The sequence below is a fragment of the Mauremys mutica genome, chromosome 4 (assembly GCF_020497125.1).
Source record: "Mauremys mutica isolate MM-2020 ecotype Southern chromosome 4, ASM2049712v1, whole genome shotgun sequence".
Classification (NCBI taxonomy): Eukaryota; Metazoa; Chordata; order Testudines; family Geoemydidae; genus Mauremys; species Mauremys mutica.
In genome coordinates this window covers 156,665,975-156,686,087 of record NC_059075.1, presented here as the reverse complement: position 1 = coordinate 156,686,087, position 20,113 = coordinate 156,665,975, and the positions used below count along the sequence as shown (strand labels likewise).

Genomic DNA, 20,113 nt, shown 5'->3' with positions numbered 1-20,113 from the left:
AAATAAAACCTTGGCGGCTCCAGGAGCCAGGGGCAGGTGGCTCTTGCCGCTGCGTGCTCCGCAAGCCAACAAAAAAGGTGCTTGGTAAAGCCCTGCCCCCTGCTGTGGCACCATAAGGGGCAGGCTGGGGGTTCCACCTCAGGGCCCAGCTGCCAGGCCAGGGCACACGCAAGGGGGCAGAAGGAGCAAACCGGATCCCGGGCAGGGGCCGGCGCTGGGAGTTCAGTTCACAGTCAGGAATCGAGGCTTCAATTTCCAGGGGGGTGGAATGGGAGCTGCTGGGATGGGTGAGACTGAACTAGAAAGAGAGCAGAGATTGTTAGTGAGCAAGGCAGGACAGGACACCGAGCACTGGACCCCCACAGCAGGGAGACAGGGCTGCAGCCTGTCCACCCACCCCGGGCCTGGAGCCAGGTGGCCTATCCACCCCACTGCACTGAGGCCTCCCACTCCTCCCTGAGCCCCCCTCCAGGACGAGGGAGATGGGGAAAAACAAGCCCACAGCACCTGCTGCAGGAGGAAGGAGAGAACATGCCCTCCCCTCTCCCCTCACACTGCTACATCTCCTGGGGCAATGAGCACCACAGGCCTGTTACACTGACATCCCCATCACTGCAGGCCTTCACGTTAGGGGCCAGACCCTCCATCTCTCAGAGTTGCCACAGGCCCCCCCCCAGCTCAGGAAGGAAGGGCAGCCCCTCAACAGCTTGCCAGCATGGGGGGTGGGGGCTTACGCTGGTACCAGCCTGGCCCATCACACCCACCCACCAGTCCTGAGCCTCTGAGACATCCCCCTACCCCCAGCACTGACCTTGATGGTGTCCTATATAGGTGTATGGAGATGGTGTGGAGGCTGAGAGGGTGGGCACCCCGCTCTGTGGCACACCGCCTTGGGGGGGCCCCCCATGGGTCTGCGAGGGGTGGAGCAGCATGACCTGGGGGGGATGAGGCGCCCCGGGGTGGGGGGGCGGTGCTGCTGTTATTCCAGTCTGAACATGGGCCTGTGGGAGGCGAGAGCAGGGGGATGAGCGTTGGTGGGTGGGGCCCGCGCAGTGCCCACAGCCCTGCTGTCCCTACCACCTACCTGGGTGACATGGGCCATGTTGGTGTAGCTGTGCTGCAGCTGCTGGTGGGCGTGGATGGCGTAGACAGCCTGCTGTGGGAAGCTGCTCTGGGGGGACTGGGCGCTGGGCCCTGGCGTGATGGAGGGCGGCGTGGCCGTCAGCGTGGCTGTGTGGTACAGGTTCTGCTGCTGCTGGGCACTGGCCAGGTGGGGCGGCTGCCCACCCTGGTGCTGCGCCAGGACACAGGAATATAGTGAGCAGGGTCAGGGAGTCAAACACCTCCTCACCCACTACCCTCCCCCTCAGCCCTGGGGGAGGCCCCCCCTCACCTGTACGGGGCTGGGGGCAGCGTGCTGGGCCTGCTGTTGGTTCCCTGTCGGGGTGGTGGCTGGCTGAGGCTGGTGGGGGTGCAGCTGTGTCGCATGGTGGGGATAGGACTGATGAACTGTAGCTGGAGAGAGACACCCAGTCAGAGCCAAAGCAGAACTGGCCCCAGGCCCTGGGACTCCCCAGCCCCGGCCTAGAGACTCACCATAGAGCGTCTGGGGCGTGGGCTGCTCCGAGGGGGGGTACTGGGGCGTGGAGGACGACACAATGGCCTGGGGGTGGCTGCCAGATGTCATCATGCGGGGATTGCTCTGGAGCATCGGGGCGAATACAGGCTGCAAGGGAAGAACCAGGCCACATGGCTGTTAGAGAGACCATCCCTGCGTGCTCAACCCTCACCGCCCCCGGCACACCCCTCTGCCCCCAAAGGCTGCAGGGGCCAAGCCCCATGGCTGTTAGACAGCCCAGCCCCACACACTCACCCCTCTGCCCCCAGATGGCCCCATCGAGGCTGCAAGGGGACAGAAGGGCCCTTCGCACCTCATCCCCATGCTCCTCCCTCCCCTGCCCGTGGCCTTTACCTGAGAAGGGTAGTGCGCCATAGGCTGCATCATGGTGGGCTGCCCCGTGAACTGCTGGGGGTTATAGGAAATGTAGGAGGAGTAGGGTGTAGCTGCTACCAGGGGGGGCCCTGCCGCCGCTGCCGCCTGCATAATGGGGGGTGCGGATGTTGGCTGATGTTGGTCGGAGCGCTGGGGCGGGAGGGTACCTGTGGGAAAAGGAGCCAGCTGCTCAAAACGGACCCCAGAAGCCCCTAGGCCGTATGGTTGCCTCAATCCCATGGTGAGGGACCCTCCCCTCCAGCCCCACACAATGGTCCCTGCTGCCACCTCTCCCCAGACATCCCATCACTCCAGCAGATCAGCTTCTGCTGCCCTGGGAGGGGCCACAGGTTAGCCCCACCCATTCCAATCTTGCCCCTTTGGCCCAGCCACCAGGGAGGGGAACTCTGCCCCTGCTTTAGCCAGCCCCCCTCCCATCAGTGCAGCTGGTGTCGCACTGGGAAACGACAGGCTCACCTTTGGCCCCTCGGTACTTGCCCTGCTGGCCAGGCACAGAGCTGGAGACAGGGTAGGGGTACATCTGGGGCGCCTGCAACGAGAGAGCAGCAGCAGGGTAGTTACCTGAGAACAAGAGAGCTCCCCTGCCCCCTCAGACCCCAGCTCCCCCCAAAGGACAGGGACCCCCAGCCCCAAACATTTACCCACCCCCTGCAGCTTCCCCATTCCCCCTCCACTCTTCCCAATGTGCCCCAGCCCCTCTGGACAGGCCCTGCTCCCGCAATCCCCCACATCCTTCCCCCGACAGGCCCTGCTCCCTCATCCCTGCAGCTTCCCCCCGCACCCCGCCATCCCTGCAGCTCCTCCCCCCCCACTTTCCCAGTGTGCCCCCACCACTGTGGACAGGCCCTGCTCCCCCCCCCCCCTGCAGCTTCCTCATCTCCTGCTGCCAGTGCGGCCCCCTCCTTCCCCCAGTAGAGCGACGGGGTGGGCTCACCTGGACGGCAGGGCTCATGTGGATCTGAGGTATGTAGGAAATGTACTGGGGGCTGTACATGCCTGTCTGGCCGGCCGTGATCACCGGGATGGAGGGAGTGGAATGGGCGCGAGGGCCCGGTGACGTGGGGGTGCTCGTCGACTTGTTCTGGAAGCAGAGACCGAGCAGGTGAGCATGGGGCCCAGCCAGATCCTCACCAGTGATGGGGAGGACCAGCAGCCGCTGGAGCCCATGGGGCTCCCACCCCCACAGCCCAGATGACTCACCACGGAAAGCAGCGTTTTCGAGGGGTTGAACTCCTTGGCGTTGGGATTCAGAGTCGATTTCTTCACTTGCCTGAAACCAACACAGGACAAATCAGGGTTAAAAACCCTGGAGAGCCCAGCGTCCCCCTCCAACCCGCTCCCCCTCACCCTGTGCACCCTGCCATGCCCTGCCCAACCCGCTCCCCCTCACCCTGTGCACCCTGCCATGCCCTGCCCCACCCGCTCCCCACCCAGTGCAATGCCCTGCCCCACGCAGTGCACCCTGCCATGCCCTGCCCAACCCGCTCCCCCTCACCCTGTGCACCCTGCCATGCCCTGCCCCACCCGCTCCCCACCCCTTGCACCCTGCCATGCCCTCCCCCACCCGCTCCCCACCCAGTGCACCCTGCCATGCCCTGCCCCACCCGCTCCCGCCCCCCGTGCAATGCCCTGCCCCATGCAGTGCACCCTGCCATGCCCTGCCCGACCCACTCCCCCCCCCCCCCGCCCTACCCTGCCCCACCCAGTGCACCCTGCCATGCCATGCCCTCCCCCACCTGCTCCCCTGTAAGAGAACCCCAGGCCCTCTGCTGCAGACTCACTCGGACACAGGCCCCTCCTCTTTGTCCTCGGGCTCGCCCTTGCATGGGGGGCTGGCCGCCTGCTGCTCGGCCACCTCACACAGCCCCTTCTCCTCTTTGCCACTCTCCGGCAGCAGCTCCAGGCTGGTCCCGTTGGGCTTTGGCACCATGCTCACAGGGGGGGCCTCCTCGGGCCCCTCGCAGATGCCTGGCTCAAGGGACTTCTCCTTGCCCTCCAGAGGCTCTTTGGGCCTGGCACTGAAGGACTCCAGGCTGGTCTCCGGGGAACTGCTCGGCTGGAGCTGTGGGGGAGCCAGATACTCATGGTGAGCCCAGCCCAGACACGCCTACTCCCCCCCCGCCCTCCTTGCGGTCACCAGGCCTTACCTTGAACTGGGCCCCAAACTTGCGCAGCTCCTCCAGCTGGGTCCGCTTCTGCTCATTCTGCAGCCCTGCTGTGGAGAACAGCACAGAGTGAGCTGAGGGGCTGCTGCAGCCTCAGAATGCCCCCTACTCCCAACCCCCCAGCATCACTGAAGCTCCGCCAACGGGTTATGCTTCCATGGGCGGGACAGGTCACAAAAGACCCCCGACAGGAGGATGCGGGCCCCTTCGCTTGGGAAGCGACGCTTGGAGCAGTCTCCCTTGGGGGCACACACCAGGTTCTGAGGCTTCACAGGGTGGCTGGGGGCCCAGCCTGTCAGTCCTGACTCCTAGACACACACACACCTTTGTTAGCTGCCTTGTTGAGCTCACATGACCCTGTCGCTTCCAAGGTTCTGCCAGGATCTTTAGCCACAGATGTGGGAGCCTCTTTCCCTGGGAGGGGAAAATGGAAATCCCGTAACACATTACACTGCCCTGCCCCGACCCGACCCCTGCTCCAAGGCACAGCTCCCCAGGCCCATCTCCTCACAGCTGCCACAAGAGTCCCCAGAAGCCCCACGCTGCTCCCTGGGCCTTACCCTCAACACCAGTGGCCGGCACGGGGGCAGCTACTTTGGGAGAAGAGGGGGTTGGGGAAACACTTGACTCCAGGCCAGTTCTGGCCTCCGACGGGGATGCGGGTGTTGCTGACACGGCAGAGCCCACTGGAGAATCCTGGGAAGAGGCTGGCGTGGCTGAAGCAGACTTGGGAGAGCGAGGAGGGTACATGCGGCCCACTGCAGGGAGAAACGTTAGAGACAGGGTGAGAACATAGGTCCTGATCCCTCCCATACACAGCAAGAGACACAGAGAAAACCACACAGACTAGGTCTCTCAGAATCTATAAACCACCACCCTTGTCTCCAGCAGGGCTCTGCAGGTTAACCCTCAGCCGCTCCTCCTGCCCACCAGGCTAACAGTGACTGGGGCAGACCCCTCTCTAGCCATCAGAGCAGAAAGATCCCCACCCTGCCTACCTGCAGGGGGAGCTGCCGAGACCTCCACAGGGCGGCTTGACGGGGAAGACATGGTCTTGGCACCCCGGATGGGACGCTGGGACTTCGGAGACATTCGGGAGGGTCCTGGAAAGCAAGCAAGCATAGGAGGGGGTTACAGGGCTGGTGCAGCAGCTTGGACACAGTCCCTGGCCTTCCCAGAGAGCAGGGTGCGAACTCTGGGCGGGAGGGCACTGGAGACCAGCCTCAGGCATTGCTAGTGCCCACACCAGGAAGCCTCTCATGTAGATCCCTGGATCTCACCTCCATTGATCCCTCGCTGCTCCGGGGCGGGACTAGAGTTGCTGTCTGGATGGTGCGCACTGCCCCGGGGAGGCATGGACCCCACCCCTGGCCTCCCACCCCGGGAGCTGCTGCACCGGATGCCTCCTCGCGAGCCCTCTCTGACGCGCTGTGGTAGCGGGACATACTTGCCCTCCCTGCAGACACAGACGGGAGAGGAGTTACACCGGCTCCCATGCCCTCCCCACCCCACATGCGTGCATGCACCTCTCTCACCTGGAGGCCAAGCTGGGGCTATCCCTGCCAGACACCTGTCTCTGCACAGAGCTGTGCTTCTCCTCCTCCGTCCGGCCATCATCATTCTCCATGGCAATGCGCAGGCGGTACTGGGGGCTCGACTCAATCTCCCGGGCCAACTGGGCCGCCCGGGCTTCCCGCTGCCGGAACTCCTCCGAGTTATCTTTCTCTAGAGGAACGCTAGGACAGGGACAGACAGAGACAGGCCTCAGTGCCAGCTGACCCTGCCAAGAGCAGTGCAGGATGACACTGGCTCAGAGCGGTCTGAAGCCCCCCATTTTGGGTGGCAATTGCTGCTCTGGTCTCCACTGGAGGGAGGCTGCTTCTGGATTCGTTTGCCCATCTGAGCACAAGGAGGATGGAAAATCACCCTGCACGCTGCCAAAGTGGAAAAAGCAACCTCCCGGCTTGGCACGAGTAGCAGTGGTGCAGCCGGTCAGGGGAGCAAGCCGATACTTGGGAGCAGAAGCCAGCCCCAGGGGAAATTCGGATCTGAAGATTGACAGGTTTTAAACAATGAAAAGCAAGAATGAGCAAGGAGCTGCTTTCACCCAGAACCACACTGAGCAACTCCAGAACCAAGAGCTACACAGCACTTGTCTGTGTGGGATGCTGGAGAGCCGCACTCCCACCACACGCAGGTGCACAGGGAGCGAGGCTGGACTCTGCAGGGACATGCACACAAACTCTGGGTCACTTTTGTGGTTCAGATGCATCCAGATACATTTTCTTACCAAACAGTTTTTAATGATGTTTTCTTAGGAAATTCTATGCCAAAAAAATCGACATGAAAGGGACATCAACTCCAGATGAAGGCAGTTAAAGAAATGGAGTTAGAGGTAGTTCCAACTTCTATATTTGCACCCAGCCTGCCCTACGCACCTATCCAAGGTCCTCCGACCTGAGCCACCCCCTCCCACCACACACATGCACCTGCCCCTGAAGCTCCTATCCATTTTTGTGGGTTTAGAACCACCTGTTCATTTTTTAATCTCTCTCTCTCCTCCTTCTGCTATGTGAAAGGCCCACAAGGACAAAGGAAACAGTATCTGACTCCCCAAGGCAGTGGTTCTCAATCCCTGGCTTGCAAGCCACATGCAGCCCAATTGGTATACAGCTGCAACCCATCTCACATCCTCAGGGCCATACAGGTAGTGTGGATGCTGCCCACAACACACATACAGCTGCATATACAGCCCACAATGGTAAATGAGTTGAGAACCATTGGCTCAGGAAAACAGAAAGATAAACTAGACAAATCCCCAAAGGAAACGAGCTGGAAAAGGATCATTTTTTGCATGGAACAAGAGTGAACAAAATCCTGCTGACGGAGGTGTGACTTTAAATGAAAGCCAGCCTGGGCAGCTTGAGTTTGGCTAGTCCCTCACTGCTGAGAGCAACACCCTTGTCCTTTCAATGGAGCCATGTGTGGTACTCAAGTTCTTCTCGAAAGGGGCAGCCCTTTCGCCTCTGTAGCCTGATATGAAGGCACTGACCCAAGAATCACACTCTTCCCCAAGAGTGACAGCTCCCTCCCACGCAGAGCCCAGGCCCACACTCACGTGTAGGAGGACAAACTGCTGTCGTACGTTGTCTTCACGCCATAGTTCTCTTCGTTAAACTTGAACATCTCATTGGGATCCCAGCCATTCGACTGCAACAAGGACAAGTGTTAGATACAGGACAGTTAGAGCCCCCAGCGCTGAGCGCCAAGCAGCAGAAGGGATCTGGGTACCCAAGAGCCCTCTCCCCGAGCTAACCCCTGCCCACCTCACCCCAGGCCCTGAATGGAAGGACGAGCGAGGTTCTTACCATGTCAGATTCCAGGTCATAGTCATCACTGTTGCTGTCCCCTCCTTCCCAGCGCTGCAGCACCTTCTCCTTGTGCTCCCCGTTAACCTTGGAGTTCATGGCAATGGCAGAGTCCGTGAACTTGTCTAGGAGGAGACAATGGGCCATAAGGTCTGCCACCCTCTCTGGACGACCCCCACCCCAAGCGGGGACAGACCCCATCCAGAGGGCCAGCATTACCTTTGGTGGCGTAATTGAAATCAACATTACGGAAATGCACCAGCATGACATCAGTGGGCTTGAAGACCATGGTGTCCACAATGTCCTCCCGCTTAGGTCCCACCAGCTGATCTGGGGTCTTCCTGTGCACCGCATCCACAGCAAGCTCGAACTGCAAACAGCCACCGTTACTGCATGCTGCACCCTGCCCCAAGAACCGGCCTCCCGCTGCCATGGGAGACCCCACATGTTGACCAGAGCTCAGACGCTCTGTGCCCTGCCCCAGGAGCTGGCCTCCCGCTGCCATGGGGGACCCCACATGTTCACCAGAGCTCAGACGCTCTGCGCCCTGTCCCAGAAGCCAGCCTCCCGCTGCCATGGAGAACCTCATGGTTACTCCTGGGGGAATTCTGGTCGAATGCAGAATTTCCTGTATTCCCCGCAGAATTTCAGGCCACTGGACTCTGCAGAGCCCAGATGGCAGTGAGCGGAGCGCCCAGCTTGGCTGGGTTGGAGGCTGCACACTTTTTGATCCTCATTCTTGCAGGGACTGGAGAGTGCCTGGGACGACCCAGCCAGTTCTGGCAAAGGGTGAGGAAGGACACAGCTGCACCACACCATGTGCCCTGGTGGGACAGTAAAGAAGTTGGGGGGAGTAAAGGCTCTAGAGGGACTGCTGTCTGGGCTGGGGGTTGCCCTGTGGCTCAGCTCTGAGGGGAAGGGGGTGTGGGTGTCTGGGCTCTGGGGGCCCGACAGCTCCCTCCAGCCCCCTAATCTGGAACTGGGTTGTTGTAGGGGTTTATTTAACTCCTTACTCCTGGGGGGAATCTTTTTTGCTGTTGTCTGTATTGTTGACAGGTAAGGTATTTTGATTATATTGTGTTATTTTGACAAAAAATATTGTGCACAGAATTTTTTATTTTTTTTTGGCGCAGAATTCCTCCATGAGTAACATATTAACCACTGAGCTTAGATTCTCTGTGCCATGTCCCAAGAGTCAGGCCTGCCACTGCCCAGGGGGGACCCAGATGTTCACCACGGAACGCAGACACTGTGTGCCCTGTCCCAAGAGCTAGCCTCCTGCTTCCCAGGGGACTGGCCAGCCATGGGGATCCCAGCATTTCACTATCCCCCCAGACACTTACCTTAGAGCTGAGGGTTTTAAAAATCCCCTCAAAGGTGCTGCCATTTTTCACCTTCACATCACATGTGGAGCCCTGGGGACAGAGCCAGAGATTAGTGCTGGCTGGGGAAGCACATACCACAGGGTCCAAGGTCCCCTCCAGTAGAGCAAAAACTGTCTCTCCTTCACACCATCCCCACCCCCACTGCAGCTCCCAGGGTCTCCCGACCCACCCCCCAGAACTGGGAGAAGAGAGGAGATGCCCAAAGGGAATCACTCTGGGAAGCAGAACAGTCTCATTGGCACCTGTTACACAGGGTCCTACTAGACCCACGGCTGCTCCCGGATGCCCAGCACTCAGGAGGCTGGTACTACCCTAGCCCAGGCAGCACCACTCAGCTGGGAGCCCACCACTGTGAGGGCAAGAGCTGCCAGAGCCCAGGGGCAGCTTGCAGACTGGGATGGTGGGAGACCTTTGGCTGTGAAACTCCCAGACCACCCCCAAGAACTTCTCTTTCTACAGCAAGACACACACGGCAGCCGGTGACCTCTCCCCAGTCTCGCTGAGGACAGTGGCACATAGGTGGAGGGAATTCAGGCCTCCTGCACAGGCACCCATTTTTGGATGCTGTATGCTGCGCTTCGATGCTCTGGTGATGAGCGCAGGCACAGGGGGGAACAGCATTACCTCCCAATCTGCAGTGCCAGCCTGGCCTTCAGCTCCTTATCCCTCCGGCCCCTGCCACCAACACAGCTACTGCTCCTTTCCTCTCTTCCCACAGGCCCAGGTCCACTCCCCAGCAGAAAATACTCCAGATCGCCCCTCTCTCTCCAGAGTCCCCCCCCCCTCATATTCCCCCCTGCCCAGACTCCCATGGATATGTCCTGCGGGGTGACACACACACCCCTCCACCTCCCTTCCTGGTTTCCAACTCAAAGTCCAATGCTGGGAACAAGGAGTTTCTGAGAGAGGGGATAGTACAACTGTCCCGTTCCCCCCCAAAAGCCAGAAACTCCTCCCCGCCCCCGAGACCCTTGCAACAGCCTGCTCCTGAATGGACCATGCTAGGCAACCCTCTCAGCATTGCAGCAGGAACTGACAGCACTTACCACAACAGCCGTCAGGAAATGCAGCATTCGAGAATTGTTATAGACACCTTCGAACACCTGTCATAAACACAGTGAGATGAACCCATCAACAAGGAGCAGCGAACATACCACCTTCATCCCCCAGGCTTCCCCTGTATGCACCGCCCTCAGCACCCGGGTTAGGAGCCAGGGCAGTTACCAGGATGAGTGGTGTGCTAACAGCAATCACCTCTGTGATGCTACACTTACAGGGCATGCTTGGAGTACGACTCCAGGGCCAGCCACGTGCTGCTGTGTGAAGACGCAGGCTTGGGTCCTGAACAACCCGCAAACTTTGGAGCCCCGAGCTCATGCCAACCCCATCGGCACCAGCAGGCCCAGAGTGAGCCTGCCCCCTCTTTTCCAGGAGGAGCCGAGGCAAGCCAAGGATTCACAGATCTTAAGGCCAGAATGATCAAGTCTGGCCTCCTGGGTAACCCAAGCCAGAGAATCTCACCCAGCAACCCCAGCACATGGCCCAGTGAGAGGGAAGAGACAGCACTGCAGGGAAACCTCCTCCAAGGTGGATCTGAGAGAGAGACAGCTGGATGTCAGAGTCCCACTGGTGACTCTGTACTCCCACTAGCACTGCAACTCCCGTGCAGCTGTGCCTCATGCGCGACCCCTCCGCCCCCCATCCTGCTACAGGGACTGAGTGAACAGCTCTGCTGAGGGTTAATTCTGGCTGCATTTGTTACTGCTGATACACAAGGCAGAGGATCCAACTTCAGGGAACCAGAGAACACATCTTTGGGCTTGGGACAAGAGCATGAACATGAAGCAGAACATCTCTTCTAAAGCAGCTTTTCAGAGCGGAACACGCACCCCCTCCCCCCAGTGATGGGAAGCCAGTGGGAAGGTGTTCAGCTGCATACTTGGAGGGAAGGGGAGGGACCAACTTAAAAGCACAGATACCCTGAGGATTGAGAAAGCAATTATGGGACCTTTCATCTCTAGAGTTCCAATCTGGCCCTAGGCTGGAGGAATAAATTGGCTCAGGAGATATGAGACTTTCCCCTCCAGAGGGCACTAGCTCCAATCTGGACTGACTGGCTCAGGGGGTGAGGAATGGCACCCGTCTGGCTCTGTCTTGCTCCAGGCCCCAAGGGAAGTGTCTGGCTCACTGGGGACTCCTATCACACTGGTGTCCCTTGAGATCAAAGGGAAGCTAGTGCTACCAAAACACTATGAGATACACTCATTCAGATCTGGGCCACAGGGATGCACTTAAAGGTCAGAGTGCTGGGTGGCAGGTCGGGTCCCTCTCTTCTCTAGAGCGTTTTTGGGAAACATTTAAACGTGCGCTGGCACCACAATGCAGAAAGTAGGAAATGGCAGGCAAGTCCAGCAGAGGCCTGTGGGAAGAGCAGTTTGGAGGCGCTATTGTCTGTGGAGTTAAGGGAGGCCAACGCAAGCCATCCCCACCCATGCCATGTTCTCCAGAAAGAGGAAGCGCCTGCCCAGCCACCCGCGGCAAGAGGCTCTCGATCAGGAAGTCAGTACAACAGGCAGCCTGGCTCTCCTGGGAGACCAGCATCCGTCCCCCTCTCTCCCCCTTAGACAGAGCCACAGGTACTTACTGGAGACTGGGGAGGCCCCTTGCCTGTGCTCTGCCCCCTGAAAACAAACCACAGGTAGAGCCAGTTACAGGGGCCCTGACACCCCCCCCACACCCACACCTCCCCCCGCCCCCGGGAGGGTCCTTGCCTGTGCTCTGCCCCCTGAAAACAAACCACAGGTAGAGCCAGTTACAGGGGCCCTGACACCCCCCCACACCCACACACCCCCCCCCGCCCCCGGGAGGCCCCTTGCCTGTGCTCTGCCCCCTGAAAACAAACCACAGGTAGAGCCAGTTACAGGGGCCCTGACACCCCCCCACACCCACACTGCCCCCGGGAGGCCCCTTGCCTGTGCTCTGCCCCCTGAAAACAAACCACAGGTAGAGCCAGTTACAGGGGCCCTGACACCCCCCCCACACCCACACCCCCCCCCGCCCCCGGGAGGGTCCTTGCCTGTGCTCTGCCCCCTGAAAACAAACCACAGGTAGAGCCAGTTACAGGGGCCCTGCAACCCCCCCACACCCCCCCCCGCCCCCGGGAGGCCCCTTGCCTGTGCTCTGCCCCCTGAAAACAAACCACAGGTAGAGCCAGTTACAGGGGCCCTGACACCCCCCCACACCCACACTGCCCCCGGGAGGCCCCTTGCCCGTGCTCTGCCCCCTGAAAACAAACCACAGGTAGAGCCAGTTACAGGGGCCCTGACCACCCCCCCACACCCCCGGGCGGCCCCGTGCCCGTGCACAGCCCCCTGAAAACAAACCACAGGTAGAGCCAGTTACAGGGGCCCTGACACCCCCCACACCCACACCCCCCCCCGCCCCCGGGAGGCCCCTTGCCTGTGCTCTGCCCCCTGAAAACAAACCACAGGTAGGGCCAGTTACAGGGGCCCTGACACCCCCCCCCACCCCCCGGGAGGCCCCTTGCCGGGCCCCCACGGGCTGGGCCCCTGCCTGGCGGGGAGCGTGTTCGGGGGGGGGGGGGGCGCGGCGCGCCCGGGCGCCTGGGTCCCAACCCCGCACACCCAGAACGCCACGGGGGGGGGGTCTCCCTCTCCCTCGCGCCGGGCGGGGATTGGCTACAGAACCGGCCAATCAGCACCAAGCTCGCGCTGTTTCCCCCCCCCCCACCTACCTCCCCGCGGCGCGCGCAGTCACGGGACCCTCCCGGCGCCCCCCGGCCGGGACCCCCCTCCCGACCCGGCTGTTACCTGGTGCCGCCGCCGCTTCCTCCGGGGCCGCCGCCGCCTCCCCCGCCCGGGGCCGCCGTCGCGGCCCGCCCCGCCCCGCCGCTGGGGCTGAGGCTGAGGCTGCCGTTGGGGCTGGGGGCAGCCCCCGGCGGGGGGGCCTTGCGGGCGGGCGGGGGCCCGGCCTGGGGCACGGGGCCGCCCGGGGGGGGCTGCGGGGGCAGCGGTTGCGGCTGCTTCAACATGGCGGCGCCGGCGCGGCCCCAGTCAACCCCGGCGGGGCGGGCGCGAGCGAATCAGCCGCCCGGCGCGCGCGCGAGAGAGAGAGAGAGAGGGAGAGAGAGGCGGGGCGGCGCGGGGCGGCCGTTGGCGGGCGGCGCGCGCGGGCCGCGGGGGAGGGGCGTTCGGCTCGGTCTCCTCGAGGGCTCCCTCCGCACAATGAGCCTGTGTGGACGGAGCGGAGAAGGGGCAGCGCGGCGGAGAAGCCAGCTCACTGCGCCTGCGCGGACGGCCCCGCCAGCCGGGCACATCCGCACCGCGGTGATGAGTCGCACCACGTGATCCAAAAGTGGGAACTTTTTGATCCTTCCGCCGGGGTAAGAATCCCATTCGCGGCCGTTGCGCACGCGCCGCACCGCAGGGCGGAAGGGACGGAATGGCGCTGCCTCGGTACGCATGCGCGAGGTGTGAAAGGGTCTCGGCACGCTAGGCGTTTGAGGGAACCTTCCGGCGGCCCTTGGCTTTTGCGCATGCGTGCACAGTCACGTAGCCGGGGGGAGGGAGCAAGCACCACTCTCCCTGCGCATGCGCGTCCCTACCATAGAGCTTTCCGCCCCGCGCTGCGCATGTGCCTCCTTGGGAGGGAACTTGCCGGAGTTGGGGGCAGGTAAAGCTGAGAGCGCAGGCGCAGAGGGATCCCTCCGCCAGGACCGCCTCACAGCGGGGACGGGAGAATGAGTCCCGGCTCCTGTCCGCGCAACCTGAACACCCCCCGTCCTGTGACGTGTCCATGTAACCCTGGTTACAGACACACCCAGTACTCTCGGAGGGGCACGGGGGTGGAGCCGGGCCAGGGGGCAGGTGGGAGAGAGGGGCACGTGTGGGGGGTGGAGCTGGGCCAGGTGGGGGGGCAGAGGGGCACGTGTGGGGGTGGGGCTGGGCCAGGGGGCAGGTGGGGGGGGCAGAGGGGCACGTGGGGGGGGTGGCGCTGGGCCAGGGGGCAGGTGGGGGGGCAGAGGGGCACGGGTGGGGGTGGGGCTGGGCCAGGGGGCAGGTGGGGGGGCAGAGGGGCACGTGTGGGGGTGGGGCTGGGCCAGGGGGCAGGTGGGGGGGGCAGAGGGGCACGTGTGGGGGTGGAGCTGGGCCCGGGGGCAGGGGGGGGGGCAGAGGGGCAAGTGTGGGGGTGGGGCTGGGCCAGGGGGCAGGTGGGGGGGCAGAGGGGCACGTGTGGGGGTGGGGCTGGGCCAGGGGGCAGGTGGGGGGGCAGAGGGGCACGTGGGGGGTGGAGCCGGGCCAGGGGGCAGGTGGGAGAGAGGGGCATGTGGGGGGGGTGGAGCGGGGCCAGGGGGCAGGTGGGGGGAGGAGCCGGGCCAGGGGGCAGGGGGGGGGGCAGGAAGGGGTGGAACTGGGCCAGGGGGGCAGCAGAGGGGCATGTGTGTGGGGGGGGGGGCTGGGCCAGGGGGCAGGTGGGAGAGGGGGGCAGAGGGGCACGTGTGGGGGGGTGGAGCTGGGTGCGGGGGCAGAGGGGCAGGAAGAGGTGGAGCTGGGCCGGGGGTGGGGGACAGCAGAGGGGCACGTGTGGGGGGGTGGAGCTGGGTGTGGGGGCAGGTGGAGGGGGCGGAGGGGCAGGAAGAGGTGGAGCTGGGCCAGGGGGCACATGGGAGAGGGGGGCAGAGGTGCACGTGTGGGGGCCAGGAGACATTTGAGATGTTTACGGATTGCAGGGTCTGTTCTGGCATGGCAATTATCTTGTCTGATCTCCTGTATCACAGGCCACAGGACTGCCTTGAATTAATCCCTGTTTGAACTAGATCAGTTCTTTAAGAAAATATCCAGTCTTGATTTAAAAGCTGCCAGTGGAGTAGAATCCGTCAGGATCCTTGGGAAATTGTCCCAGTTGATAATTACCCTCACCGTTAAAAGTTTCCACCTTATTTCTAGTCAATCTAAGGCCATGGCTACGCTGGCAGAGTTTTTTCACCGAAAGTTTTGTCAATGATCAAAAAGCGCTAAAAGAAAATTGTTCTTTCATGTTCATGTTGTTGTCCTCTGTCAGCAGAGCACATCCACACTGGTGGCAGTAGCAGCAACAAAGCAGTGCACTGTGGGGAGCTACCCCTCAGTTCAGCTCCCCACCTTCGAGTTTTGCAAGGAAGTACTTGTGATTTTAGTGGGCTAGGACTCAATGTAAGCAGATGATTAAACTGCTTGTTTACTTGTTGCTGCCAGCTAATCATTCAAAAATCTGCTTTTACTGCACAAAAAACCACCAGCACACACACACGCTTGGGGGAAGAAGAGGTACTGGGGAGGGCTGACTTTCAGAGCTGTGTGTAAGTCCAGCTATCATTTGAAAAGGTGTCCGTGGGGATGGCGTGAACAGGAAAGCGAGAAGTCCCAGACAGTGGAAAGGAATTTGCAAGTGGAGTTTGGGGAGGGCATGGGAAAGAGTTCTGAATGTGCTAAAGGGAAGGGCATGCATGCATCTGCTCAGCCTGGACTATTATGAGGGACTGTAGCATCTCAGTTTGCTTCTCCATAACTTTAATCATGCTCTCCATTGCATCCCTAACAACAGCCTCATTTTCTTTTCTGTCCAGCCTTTCCATTTTCCTTCACTGCCTGCTTCCCCTCTTTTCTGCATCTGATTATTGCAGCACCTCCTGGAACATAGAATCATAGAATATCAGGGTTGGAAGGGACCTCAGGAGGTCATCTAGTCCAAAAAGTTTTTCCTAATATCCAACCTAAACCTCCCCCACTGCAACTTGAGACAATTACGCCTTGTTCTGTCATCTGCTACCACTGAAAACAGTCTAGATCCATCCTCTTTGGAACCCCCTTCAGTTGGTTGAAAGCAGCTATCAAATCCCCCCTCATTCTTCTCTTCTGCAGACTAAACAATCCCAGTTCCCTCAGTCTCTCCTCATAAGTCATGTGCATGTCTTCCTTGCTCCATCTTGGATGCTTTCTTAACTGGCGGAGGTGCTCTGCCGGTGTGTAGGGGATGCCTCTGAAGGCCACATCTGCAGAAGCACAAGGAACAATACACAGAAGTATGATTAAATATGCGCACAGCATTGAAACAGTACACTAAAATACACCTCTAGTAACATACCAATCACTTTCTCAGTAACCAAATGCCAGCCAACACCCCGAGCATGGTGAGTGTACCCCGGGGTGGGGGGCATTGTACATGGGGAGAAAATCAATATGAAAGGGTTGTGGTACTGTTGACTAGGGAGTGTGTGTGTGTGTGTGTGTGTGTGTGTGTGTGTGAGAGAGAGAGAGACCAGATATCTCACTCCTGAGGGGAAGCAAGGGAGTATCTACTACATGCTTATGGCTTCCGCCCTGATCCCTATGCTGCTTAGCTGGGTGCCCCTTTGTCCCTGCACAAGTGATTGCAGAACGGCGGGAAAGTTTCCTTCAATGGGGGAAGGAACAAAGCAGCTCTGCCAAGAAACCTTCAGCAGAGGATTGCCAAGTATCTCCAGGAAAGTTCCCTAGAGATCTCTCCGGAGGATTCCTGTGAAATCATGATGTGCATCAACACCCTGCTCCACCGTACTTCTTAGCTGCACAGGGAAATGTCCAGCACACAGAAACATAGCCATTTCTATGCCCTCAACCCACCTCAGCACTTCACAAAGCAAAACCAGTTATCAGGGGTGTCTGCTCCTGCTTCTTAACAGCTCCTGACTGGACGCACCACCAAGTGACCCTACCGTGGGCTCCACATCATCATTTACCTCAACCTTTTTGTCAATGACTTCATCCGCTGGGTTAGGTCCGCTTTCTGCCAGCTCCAGCCACGTCGAAGTATCCATGGGGCTCTTGGTGGTGGAGGTGGGGTCGTTGCCGAGGATAGCATTCAACTCCTTCTCAAAACGGCAGCACTGGAGGGACAGTTTGCCTCGCGTGGCTCAGCTCCTTGACCTTTGCCATGCACTGCAGCATGTCCCGATCATAACCCTTTTCGCACAAGCTTTGAGAAATCTGCCTGTAGGTATCAAAATTCCTATGGCTGGAGTGCAGCTGTGACTGCACAGCCTCCTCTCCCCAGACACTCAGCATATCCCGCCGATCCACATTGGTCCAAACGGGAGAGCGTTTGCCGCATGGAACCGCCATGGTCAGCTGGGAAGATGTGATGTGAGCTCTCCACACCAAGCAAACAGGAAGTGGAATTTCAAAATTTCCCAGGTCTTTAAAGGAGGAGGGGCGGTCGGCGGACAGTTGCTTACCTGGCTGCAGGGTAGTGGAACTGGAATTGCTGACCAGAGTGGTCAGGATGGGCATTGTGGGACACCTTCTGGAGGCCAGGTGATAAAAATCAAGCATGGTGTCTACACTGGCACTTTGTTGACAATAGTTTCGCATAAAAGGCCCTAGATCGTTTAGGTGGTTTTATTTTGTCACCAAAACTGAAGCGTTTTGTCACCAAAACTGGCCTTGCAGTATTGTGTCATCACCAAAAGCTGCCTTTTGGCAAAAAACAAAAAAACTCTGCAGTATAGACAAGGCCTAACTGCAGTTTCATGTCATTGCCTCTTCTCTGCTAAACTGAAGAGTTCTCTGTTATTAAATGTCTATTCCCCACATAGGAATGTATAGACTGTGTTCAAGTCACCCTCTTTGTTAAGCTCACAATATTTAGTTCCTGGAGTCTGTTACTATAAGGCGTGTTTTCTAATCCTTTTATCATTCTTGTGGCTCTTCTCTGAACCTTTGCTAATTTATCAACATCCTTTCTCAATTGTTGGCACCAGAACTGGACACAAGATTCCAGCAGCAATTGCATCAGGGCCAAATACAAAGGTAATATAACCAGTCTACTCTGATTCAATATTCCCATTTATACATTCAGGAATCACATTAACCCTTTTAGTCACAGCATTGCGCTGGGAGTTCATGTCTGAATGATGACACCCAAATCCTTTTGGGGTCACTGCTTCTCAAGATAGAGTCCCCCATCCTCTAAGCACAGCCTATGTTATTTGTTCCCAGATGTCTGAGTTTATATTTGGCCATATTAAAATGCATATTGTTTGCTTGTGCTCAGCTGACCAAGCAATCCAGATAGCTCTGTATCAGGTGACCTGTCCTCATCAGCTGCAGACTTTATAAGTCATGCTTTTATGTTCTCTTTGAGGTCATTGATAAAAATGTTATAGTGCAGGGACAGGAACCGATCCTTGCAGGGGCCACTGGAAACATACCTTCCCCCTATACAATTATATTTTGAAGCCTATCAGTAAGCAAACGTTTAATCCATTTAATGTGTGCCATGTTGATTTTGTATTGTTCTAGTTTCTTAATCAAAATGTCCTGCAATACCTAGTCAAATACCTTACAGAGGTTTAAGTATATTAAATCAACAGTGACTTATATCAAACTTGTAATCTCATGAAAGAAAGCAATTCATTAGTTTGACAGGATTGGTTTTCCATAAACCCATGCTGATTGCCATTAATTATGTTACCTCCTTTAATTCTTTATTAATAGAGTCCTATATCAGCTGCTCCATTATTTGCCTTGCATCAATTGTCAGGCTGACAGGCCTGTAACTACCTTGGTCATGGCATTTACCCTTTGTAAATATTGGCACATCATTAGTTGAAAAATCAGTATTAATGGCCCAACTAGCTCCTTGGATAGCTCTTTTAAAACTCTTGGTTGCAAGTTCTCTAGACCTGCTAATTTAAAAATGTCTAACAGTTTAACATCTTCTGGAATTCTGAAACCCTTCCCGCACTCCAACTGCCTGCCGCACCCCAACCCCCTGCCCTGAGCCTCCTGCCACACCCCTCCTGCACCGCAACTCCCTGCCCTGAGCTCCCTGCTGCACCTCACACCCCTCCTGCGCTCCAACCCCCTGCCCTACCCCACACCCCAACTCCCTGCCCTGAGCTCCCTGCCGCACCCCATACCCCTCCTGCATCCCAATCCCCTGCCCTGAGCCCCCTCCTGCAGTCTGCACCCCAACTCCCTGCCCTGAGCTCCCTGCTGCACCTCACACCCCTCCTGCACCCCAACTCCCTGACCTGAGCCCCCTTCTGCACCCAAACTCCCTGACCTGAGCTCCCTGCTGCACCTCACACCCCTCCTGCACCCCAACCCCCTGCCCTGAGCCCCCTGCTGCACCTCACACCCTCCTACACCCCAACTCCCTGCCCTCAACTCCCTGCTGCACCTCGCACCCTGCCTGCACCCCAACTCCCTGCCCTGAGCTCCCTGCCACACCCCACACCCCTCCTGCATCCCAACCCCCTGCCCTGAGCCCCCTCCTGCACCCCAACCCCCTGCCCTGAGCCCCCTGCTGCACCTCGCACCCCTCTTGCACCCCAACTCCCTGCCCTGAGCTCCTTGCTGCACCTCACATCCCTCCCGCACCCCAGCCCCCTGCCGCACCTCGCACCCTTCCTGCACCCCAACCCCCTGCCCTGAGCTCCGTCCTGCACACCACACCCCTCCTGCACCCCAACTCCCTGCCCTAAGCTCCCTGCTACACCTCACACCCCTCCTGCACCCCAACCCCCTGCCCTGAGCTCCTTCCTGCACACCACACCGCCTCCCGCACTCCCTCCTGCATCCCAACCCCTTACCCTGGCCCTGCATGCAGTTTCCCACCCAGATGTGGCCCTCTGGCCAAAAAGTTTGCCCACCTCTGATCTGTAAGTACCTACATAGGGAACAGAGATTTAATAGTAGAGGGCTCTTCAATCTACAGACAGAGATGTAACATGATGCAGTGTCTGGAAACTGAAATTAGACAAATTCAGATTGGAAATAAGATGCAATTTTTTACCAGGGAACAATTTACCAGGGCTGTGACAGCGATTTCTAAATCAAGATTGGATGTTTTGCTAAAAGATCTATTCCAGTTCAAACAGGAATTAACTCAAGAGAAATCCTTTGGCCCGTGTTATACAGGAGGTCAGACTAGATCATCACAGTGAGGTTTTCTGGGTTTATCCAGCCCACCCTACTGTACACTGAACCAAACAGGATCTTCAAGTTGATGTGGTGGCCAACAGGGCAAACGCAATCATGGATATATAAACAGGGAAGTATCAAGTAAGAGCAGGGAAGGGGAGTTACAGCATCAGTTAGATCGTTACTGAATACTGTGTCTAGTTCGGGTGTCCAGACT

At 58.8% G+C, this 20,113-nt stretch overlaps 1 protein-coding gene across 4 annotated transcripts; it reads right to left on the bottom strand.

The window, feature by feature from the left end:
- Positions 1-82: 82 nt before the first annotated feature.
- Positions 83-13,026, bottom strand: LOC123367989 (ataxin-2-like protein). Of its 4 annotated transcripts, none has more exons than XM_045012396.1 (23): positions 12,763-13,026; positions 11,577-11,613; positions 9,979-10,035; positions 8,891-8,962; positions 7,767-7,917; positions 7,548-7,672; positions 7,298-7,389; positions 5,715-5,915; positions 5,460-5,635; positions 5,178-5,282; positions 4,740-4,937; positions 4,504-4,593; positions 4,162-4,226; positions 3,796-4,076; positions 3,215-3,284; positions 2,949-3,095; positions 2,471-2,543; positions 1,973-2,160; positions 1,597-1,726; positions 1,394-1,515; positions 1,085-1,294; positions 812-1,001; positions 83-293 (listed from the first exon to the last, which is right to left on the bottom strand). In XM_045012396.1, exons 1-23 carry the CDS (start codon positions 12,981-12,983, stop codon positions 223-225), a joined length of 3,072 nt encoding a protein of 1,023 aa, XP_044868331.1. In that variant the 5' UTR covers positions 12,984-13,026; the 3' UTR covers positions 83-222. The 4 variants fall into 4 exon arrangements, with proteins under 4 accessions (XP_044868331.1, XP_044868330.1, XP_044868333.1 ...); XM_045012395.1 differs by having other exon boundaries at positions 4,162-4,229; positions 12,763-13,025; XM_045012397.1 differs by having other exon boundaries at positions 101-298; positions 4,162-4,229; positions 12,763-13,024.
- Positions 13,027-20,113: the final 7,087 nt, after the last annotated feature.

Excerpts from the sequence above, each read along its gene's own strand:
- LOC123367989 (XM_045012395.1), bottom strand. The coding sequence starts at position 12,983 with ATGTTGAAGCAGCCGCAACCGCTGCCCCCGCAGCCCCCCCCGGGCGGC. Across the intron at positions 7,673-7,766 it reads TTTCAATTACGCCACCAAAG|ACAAGTTCACGGACTCTGCC; the intron begins GTAATGCTGGCC and ends GTCTCCTCCTAG. Across the intron at positions 4,077-4,161 it reads AGTTTGGGGCCCAGTTCAAG|CTCCAGCCGAGCAGTTCCCC; the intron begins GTAAGGCCTGGT and ends GCTCCCCCACAG.